This window comes from Zeus faber (assembly GCF_960531495.2).
Source record: "Zeus faber genome assembly, chromosome: 4".
NCBI lineage: Eukaryota > Metazoa > Chordata > Actinopteri > Zeiformes > Zeidae > Zeus > Zeus faber.
The window spans coordinates 21,606,047-21,615,406 of record NC_137191.1 but is presented as its reverse complement, the minus strand read 5'-3'; the positions used below and the strand labels follow the sequence as shown (position 1 = coordinate 21,615,406).

Sequence of the window (9,360 nt, the reverse complement as noted above, 5' to 3'; positions counted from 1 at the left end):
AAAAATAAATGTTTTTATTTTTAATAGTTTTTCTTAAAAAATTTTTTTTTAAAGCAACCAGATAGGGGTTTATTATTTGGAATATTATTTTGATCGCTCGTGAAACAATTTTCCAACATTTCTGATTCTGTCAACAAAATTGATTTGATTATTATTGTAAAGATCATCCAGATTGATGGACGTTCAACATAGTTTTCGGAAGGGAAGAACAAAACAAAATCAAAAGAAATGAATTGATAATGAGGAAAAGAAACATTCCTTCCTTTCTTCCTTTCCATTTGGCAAACGGTCTGAATTCTGAAGTAGAATAAAGGGTGGTTTCTGGGGTGCACTCATCATTCTTACCTGGGTGTGATGGAGGGAATAGTGGCTGTTTTGTCAAAGCAAAGTCAGCTGAAAGCTAAGCGATATGTGTATCTACTGGATAAAAAAAAACCATCACACTATGTGCCAAGTTATTCCACAGTCTTTGAGCCAATTCTGCAAAAGCACTGTTGGTGCTTTTTTCCGGTATTGGCTCTGAGTTCTCTAGCTTTTGGGACAGACAGCGGTCCTTGACTGGAGGACCAACGCAGTCTGGCAGGAGAGCCGGGAAGAAACAGTGCCTGGGTATATTTTGGTGACTGGCCATGTTGGGATTTTTATGTGGCTAAAGGCGCCAATGTTGAGATGCTGAAACAGGAGTAATCTGTGATGAACATTTGGTTGGTATTACTTAATTCCTTTCTAAGGGACCACAAATCTAAAGCGTTACCTTGGAAACAGCAACTCTTTTACCTGCACAGTCCCGATGGTGTTCATTAGAAAACACATTCTAATTCAACTAGAACCATTCTTTTAAGCTGTGTGCCACAGTTTCCACAGCTGTGGCACAAGATGAGCTGACTCTCCTGCTGTTGCGAAACTCTGTGATACTGGAAGCTGCTATGTTAGTCTGCCGTCCTCTCACAGACCCGATAACAGTTGACCTAAGGGGGGGAAATTCCAAAAAAGTCACCTAGAGACAGAGCCCAGAGAGAGGTCATACAACTAATCATTTTATGCTTGACACTATTCCAAAATGACGCACTAAACATTATGTTACTCTAGCAATTATATTGGACAGTTGTGTTTTGTTGTGTTTCTCATTAAACACGTTGATGGTAATGGTATGAAACTAGTCAGAGTGGAATAGGTGAGAGAGGTGCATCTGGCTTTTCTCAACAAAACCAAACAAGAACACGACATCCTAGATAAGACCGAGCTGCCGGGTGATCTCAACAAACAGTGATTCAAATTCACTTTGTCAAACTTAAACACCCAATTTTGTTACTCAAGGTCTGCAACAAAAGGGATTGTGTTGGGGTTTGTTTGCCTCTGCCCTCTTATTTTGAAAGTCTCCTAAGCTAACACCTACTCAAACGAAGTGGTTGAATAAACCGTCGTATTTTTTGTTTTACAGAGACTGATCAGAACATGGATAACAGCAGCTTTGACCCACGGGAGGCTGCCAACATCTCTCTCTGGAGTGAATTTCCAGTCTGCTCTATAGTGAGGAACCAGACCTCTCGCATGGCCCTCTATGTCTTCCTCACCGTAGGTATCATCTGCACCGTGGTCGGCAACTTCCTGGTGGTACTGTCCATCGCCTACTTCAAGCAGTTGCAGTCCCCCACAAACTCCTTTGTCATGTCCTTGGCAGTCGCCGACTGTCTGGTGGGCCTTGTGGTGATGCCCTTCAGTATGATTCGCACCATGGAGGGCTGCTGGTACTTTGGGGTCCTCTTCTGCCAGCTTCATTCCAGCCTTGACGTCATGCTCTGCACCGCCTCCATATTCCACCTCAGCTGCATTGCCTTTGACCGCTACTACGCTGTCTGCAACCCCTTGGTCTACTCCCTGAAGATGTCACAGAGTCGGGTGGTCCTGCTTATTGTGGTGTGCTGGGCCGTCCCCTTGCTCATCTCCTTTGGCCCTATCATGCTAGGTCTCCACGCGGCTGGCGTGGACATCCCACTGCCCGAAGGTGTTTGTGTTCTCCTGGTCAACCGCCACTACGCCGTCATGGCCTCCATGGTGGCTTTTTACCTCCCGATGGTCATTATGCTGGTGGCCTACTGGAAGATCTATAAGGCGGCGAGACGGCAGGCCATGCAGATCAGTGCCATGGAAAGTCAAATGGCTGCAGGTGTGAGCAAGGACTCCAGCAAGAAGCAGAGACAGCGGAATACTATTAGGAGGGAGAGGAAGGCCGCTAAGACCTTGGGGATCATCATGGGCGTTTTTTTGCTCTTCTGGTTGCCCTTCTTCACGGTCAACATCGTGGACCCCTTCATCGAGTACAGCACAGCGGGGATGGTGTGGGATGTGTTCTTGTGGCTAGGATATATCAACTCGTCTCTTAATCCCTTCCTGTACGGCTTTTTCAATCGCTCCTTCCGCAGGGCTTTTCTCATGATCATGGGCTGCAGGATATGCTTGCCTGGGTCATCCCCCGGTGTTGACCTATCCCAAACCAGGAAGGAAGGAACGGAACGTATGGATCACCGCTAGAATGCTCTTCATGTGACAACAACCAGGTTTTTATTAAATATGTCATGATAAAGACATTAAATAACATGGTTCTTGTACTGAATTATCTTAGACACATTTATTGAAAGATGCAAACCGATGGTAATGCTGAACTTTGTAAGATTCTGTATTGTTTTTTACCCGTTGAGTTAAGAGCCTTAAATGGCAATGAAATGCTTGATTTTCCCATCCTGCGAGAAAATTAGGCTAACCCAGGAAGTCCAATCTGAACATATTTACCTTTTGTTAGCACGTTGGTGAGCGATAGGTCAGGATAAATGATGAACACAATCGAGGCACTGTGTTTATTGGTTTGAATAAATTGAGAATTTAATTGCAAGGCGTAACATTAGGGAATCTCATGCTGTGCTCTTTAAAGTGAGTAATAAACAAATTATTCAAATGTGAAGCAGCAAATTACGCAGTCAAAACATCACAATAGCTTAAGCAATGCAAATACTCTTCAGTCAAATGTTGAAGAGTGATAAATATATGTAATAATATAAGTATTTACGTAAAAGTATTTGTATTTCTATGACATATTCATTGTTCAAAGTTGAAAATTTTGCCTCAGTTTGGAAACAGAATTAAAAATGTGCGCCTAAACATGCCATATTTTCTGACTGTATTTAAATATAATTTTATCTAGTATTCATCTTTGGGGATTTTTGTATTGTGACATGTATTTCTTATATATATATATATATATATATATATATATATATATATATATATATATATATATATATATATATACATAATATATACATACATAATACAGTATATATATATATATGTATATATATATATATATATATATATATATATATATATATATATATATATATATATATATACTGTATATATATTGTATAACACACTGCTGGGTTATGTGTGAATTTATGTGACACAAACTAAGTTGTTGACGCTGTGAACCTTTGACCAGAGGACTGATCTGTGTGAAAGGGGAAAGAAACTGGTGATGGTGGTTTGTCAAAGCATAACATTGCAGTGTCATGTTACTGTCGCAATTAAATGCTTACTCTCTGTGTCAATAAGATAAATAGTAGAAAAACAAGTCAAAGTGACAACAACAAAGTTAAAGTTAAAAAAAAATACAAAAATGAAGAAATAAATGTAACAGATGTAATTAAAAATGTAATGACAGATGTAGTTTATGGAATGCCTATTTCACTCAAATTTACAGAATAAGCTGTACATTTCTAGAGATTCTGGTTCTTGTAATCTCTTCAAAAATGCATAAAAAATTCAGCATTTTTTGTGAAAATGTCCAACTCTTTTTTTACTGACTTTGGTTTTCATAACATTTTGACTTTATTATATATTATATTATATATTATAATTTACGATATCAGAGATTTCAAGTAAAGAAAATTATATATTATTCTCACCTGTAAAGAAAAATCCCTGTGTTCTTCTGTGGTCCTAATAAGCTGTCCAACATTGGGAACTCATCTTAGTCTATGAAAAATCACTTTCTTCTGTTCGATATCTTAAAATTGCAATAAATAATAGGAGGGTTGCAACAGCACGGCTTTGAGGTGGGGTTTTTCCTACGAGCGTAATGTTTTGGTGGTCATGATTAATGGAGTGGAACAAGAAAAGCCATGCTTGAAGAATGTCATCAGCTTGAAAGCCAATGTTTGACAGAGATACAAAGATGTGATGGAGACCGATGCTACTTGAAAAGAAAAAATCAATACAGCCTGGAAAGAAACGATTCGTCACAGATTTGGTGAGAACTTACGTTAAGTAGAGAACGTTAGTGGACATTGGCACATTGACATAACTGCACGCTACAGATCTTTGCGTCACACCGGAAATGAAAGCTTTTGTGAGTATGGACGCCAAAAAGGTTTTTTTTTTTTTTTTTTTTTTTTTATGTAGGTGGGCTGCACGCACAAATCGAGAACTCAAGCGTCATTTATTTTTCCAAGGTGAAGCTCACACGCTCCCTCGCTCCTCACACAGGCGCTGCACCCAAAGACCAAACACAAACAAGAACTCGATAAAAAACACTTAAGCATGTTTCTTTCTGAATCAGATTGATTCGAGCAACCACAAGCAACGCAAATAAAATGCTTAGAGTTGCTGTACGAGAAAAGGAATCTCCTCTACTCTCCTGTTGATTCTGTAAAACAGTGATGTGACATGAGCGCATACCAACTGAGCAAACTGCTCTCTGGTCTGACTGTCAGCACAGGGCCAAACATGTGTTCCACACTGACAATCCATCATTATGTTTTGCGAACACGAGGTTCTTACGGGGTTCTTGTGATTTGTGTATCCAGGTTGATTTTAAATGGAGGATTTCTTTCAAACTTCCCCACTGATGACGTTGGATTTTCTTTTAGCTCTGCAATTGCATCGTCCTTAATGCAATTCCCTTTTAGGACTCATAGTTGACTTACCTCCTTCAGCCACCTACCGTCACGGCGCAGAAGATCAGTCATCCAATTGATTTGTCTTTGGGTCAGTGGCGTAAGAAGTGGAGCGTGGGATACTAATCTGTGTTATGATTCTAATGTCGCGCTAAAGAGTTTGGGGAACTTCGGAGATGCATAGAAGATGGTTTCAATCCGATTTTGGCAGGTCTCCTGCTGCTCTTCTCCCATGACAGCACGGTCTTAAATCGTTGGTTGCACATTGAAGGTTGAGCTGCAAACAAGGCCAAAGATCAAATTGGTTTATGTTAGAGTGGAGTGCTACAAAGCCTTCAGTTAAAGGACAGGGAAAACAGGGACAAGGGATTTTGCTGTTATGTACACAGACTTGCTCTTGCGATTGTTTTCGAGACTGTAACCGACGGTAAGGCTAATTGCATCTACCGATGATTTATCCAGTGGAGTTCGATGCTCATCCAAGGTTTGGCAAGGCCCTAAAAGCTCTTCATGTAGCAGTGTCTTCAGGAATAATCAATGGGGTTTTTACTTTGGGATCCAAAACCAGCCAATATAACCATACCCACACCACTGCTCTATTCCTTCCATTCTTAGCAATTATTAACCATATAATACATGATTCTGGGGCTCCCTGGCTGTGTTCAAATGTTATGAAACCCTTTAACTCTTCCGTACCCATTCTATACATTATCGGATGCACTTATTCTATCTTAATATCAAATCAGTGTCAGCAGAGACGGAATTTCACATAATGTAGACCTGAAGAGTAGGGTGTTTGAAAATGTTGCCAGCGTGTTCATGTACTCACCTTTGAAACAATGTAGTTGCTTCTACAATATTAACCTGCTTACATGGGGAGCATGGTAAAAGATAATAATGTTGATTGGCGTTCAGTATGCTCCATTTACAAACCTGACCTGACCTCCGTAGGCAGTCATTTATTTAAAATGTTAACTTATTGGAAACCACTGATAAGAGTCTATTCATAGATTCCCCTTTGAGAGTAAAAACTGGAAAAATGAAACATGGCTATTATGCCTATGATTACCACTGACTGCACTGGGTAATGGCACCAGGCAGACCAGCCATTTAAATCAACAAAATAACAGCCAAGAATTGGGCTTTACAGTAGTATGACTAAGGAAAGAGAAAGCACACTGATAAATAGACACTTTTCAGGAAAATTTAGCTGAAAAGTGTTCTTCTCTTTGAGCGGTATCCCGTCATGCAGGCTCAATATTTGATTTGTTCTTCCAAACTAAATTTGCTTTCTATTCAATTTGTATTCAGTCTAGAATAAAACGGAATATCACAATTCACAAGCACACCGTGGCTCAAGCAATTATGGTGAAAATGTAAGCAGCTCAGCTCATTTGTTTTCATCATTTCATCACAGGATTACATTTAGTATGCACAGCATGTCTTCTGTTTCAGGCTTATGTGAGGTGAAACTAGGGAACGTAGTAACACCTACAAGCAGGTTTAGTACTTTACCACGGCGCCTGGCAACACTGTGACCTTTTCAAAACCATATGGGGGCTTGTTGTGTCGGACGTCGCATATAAAAAATGAGCTCAGCATGAGCCTCACATAAAGCCCACCAACAAGATCGACGCGATAGAGCCACCTGGCGGCTCACATCCCTGTGACACCTGTGACCGGAGGAGGACCGTAAAGAGCAGGGGTTCCCAACCTCGTCTTCTCTAGCGAACCCCACAGCTAGCTGGCCAGAGATCCCAGGGCGGGTCGCATGGCCGATGTGACCTGCATAGACGATTTCAGTCGCGAGTTTCCGAATAATCAAATACCGGTTCCAAAATTCAAAAAAATCATGGATTTTGCTCCAAGTTTAAGTATGACTTGGAACAAAATCGATGATTATATGTTAGAATGTATTGGACGCCCTAAAAACCTTGCCCTCTCTACCATGAAAATAGATCCAATTAAGACCAGAACAACCACCAACCACTAATTAATACATGATAAAATGAACTCACTTATTTTAAATAGGGGTCTCAGATTGAATTGGGCTTTGGCTGAAAATAGGTTGGAAACCCCTGCTGCAGAGTACACACCGCGTAACTTTTAAAGCCATTCACTTGCCCTAGCCTCTCCACAAACGTCATGGTGGAGATAAGATTAACCTGCTCCAAATAACCTCAATCCAATTCATGGTGGTTATTTTTAATACTGATTATCTTGCCATGTTTTTCAAACTGAGTGGGTTGCGGCAGCTTCTTACTCAAAGACACTACATCAGCCAAGGATTATGTTATGTTATATAGAAAACTCAATTTGCTTCACCTCACCCATGTGGAGCTTCCCAGTTGCTGTCTTGCGTTGATTTGAATATATGGAATGAAATAAATATTTTACATCACAATGTCCACAAATGTATTATTCTTTGACGGACGCTTAATCTTACAAACCTTTGTTACTTTTCCTCTGATTAACTGATTAAGCTGATTAACACAAAGTCAGCCTTTGTGGCCATAATGAAGACTCGCAGGATGTTAATCAATTTTTATCAAGGCTGACATCTGCTGGGATGGACAAAAACTGCAAAGGCAGTAGTGTTAGTGTCGTCATAAAACAACGACGGGTACTCCTTCTGAAAATGGATCGGAGGCATTTCACCTTGTCTATGTTTATGTGGAGCAAAGTGGACAAAAAAAAGCCGACAAAAGAACGGTTACACACTCAAGCCATGTTTTCTTGCCTGTTTCATTTCACTTCACAGCGTACGTTTACAAATGTCAAAGCAAACAAACAAACCCGAGAAAGTTCTTGAAGCTGTTGCCAGTTTTAGAAATGTACATTGCAGGCAGATATGCCAAGTCATGGATTTATCCTGGCAAGTAGTCCCCTCAAAGGCAAATTGACCCTTTTGAACCCATGGAAAAGAACAACTGAGGGAAGTAGTGTTCTATCAATTATATTTTTCTTGTCCATTAACTCTACGTACAATGCCTGATCCAAGCAAAACAAGTAATTGGCGAACAAATCAAGTTTTTCCCAGAACATAGTATTCAGCACAGGTCAGACATTCCAGTGGGAATCTATTGTTTCTCCACTTTAAATTCCTTTAACCACAGTCAAACAGGATTTTAGAACAAAACCTTCTCTATTTTTAACATTATCATTCTTCATGTCATTCATGATTAATTGATAAAATGCGTAGAAGGCCATCATGGGTTCTAAACAAAACAATGACTGAATGCTCTAGACCTGAAGAGTTGGATTTGGACGACTTCAAATCACAGATTTGAAACAACCAAAGGTTCCCTTTAAATCAACAGTATGACCTGACATGACGGTTTTTTTTGTTTGCTTTAAACGCATCCGTGCTTGAATGAAACCACTCATTCCGAAACCCGGCTTTGCGCAAAGTCACAATACAAAACCGTTATCATACGCTTTTTTTTTTTTTTTTTTTTTTTTTTTTTTTTCCCCAACAGAAACTATATTCCATTAGTCTTGCTGACAAGTCGGTCCATGAAGTACCCATCCAGGGAAGATCAGTGTCCCCTGGGATCCCTTCAAATGTCAGTCTCCTTGAGGCCATAGCACTCGCTCAAGTCATAGATCTGATAGCTGCTTTGCTCACAGGCCTCATAAATCCCCATAGAAACCGTATCGATCTCTGTCCGACCCAGGGCCGCCGCCGCCGCCGTGCCTTTACCTGCATCCCCCTTGATTTTTTTCGACAGGTTGTTCATCGTCCCTTTGAGCTGGAAGGACGACTTCTGCAGCGGCGGTAACAGGTCCCACCCTTTGAAGCTCAACGGACTCCCCCCGCCTTTGTACAGCAAAGAGTTGCCGTTGGGTTCGTGTATGGCCATGTCGGACCGGTAGTCGCCAATGCCGTCCCTGTTCACGCCCCTGACCGCCGTCCTCCACCGCTGGTCGTAGAAGCGGCGCAGGACCCTCCGTCGCCGCTGGCAGCGGCAGCGGAGGAGACGGGTGAAGGCCCTCTGGAACTCCTTGCTGGAGCAAGGGTAGATCATGGGGTTGATGCAGCTGTTGAAGTAACCCAGCCAGAAGACCACCTTGAACAGGCTTTCAGACGGCTTCATGGCCGGAAAGAAGGAACCTGGAAGAAGAAGATGATTTCGATCATTTAAATGTTTGTATAACGAATGCTGTTCCTTAATCTGTATCGGTGCTTAGGAAGGCTCGTGCCACTCCTAACTGTCCAGTCCGCCCCTTCTGGAAGGATTTCCCTACCCTGCGGTCAAACAGACTGGGAGTTTCAGCTACTAGCACATAATAACTTGCTGGACTTTATACTTTTTAGCTATCTTTAATGTATTACTCTATCATTATTTAATTATTCTTATTCATCCTTATAAATCTTAGTGGCATTTTTAGCGATCCAAGGTGTTTC

The 9,360-nt window shown here is 41.0% G+C and overlaps 2 protein-coding genes across 2 annotated transcripts in view; one reads left to right on the top strand and one right to left on the bottom strand.

The window, feature by feature from the left end:
• Positions 1-1,455: 1,455 nt before the first annotated feature.
• On the top strand, positions 1,456-2,532 carry LOC307229481 (5-hydroxytryptamine receptor 4; the record flags this gene model as incomplete). Its single annotated transcript, XM_079999480.1, has 1 exon — positions 1,456-2,532. One exon carries the CDS (start codon positions 1,456-1,458, stop codon positions 2,530-2,532), a length of 1,077 nt encoding a protein of 358 aa, XP_079855606.1.
• Positions 2,533-7,993: 5,461 nt separating this feature from the next.
• The window catches only part of adra1d (adrenoceptor alpha 1D), a gene marked incomplete at its 5' end in the record, with an annotated part of 9,275 nt that continues 7,908 nt past the window's right edge, over positions 7,994-9,360 (bottom strand). Inside the window, one exon of the mRNA XM_079998725.1 lies at positions 7,994-9,066. Within this exon, the coding sequence (XP_079854851.1) occupies positions 8,513-9,066 (554 nt within the window). The 3' untranslated portion in view covers positions 7,994-8,512. The remainder of the gene's footprint in view (positions 9,067-9,360) is intronic.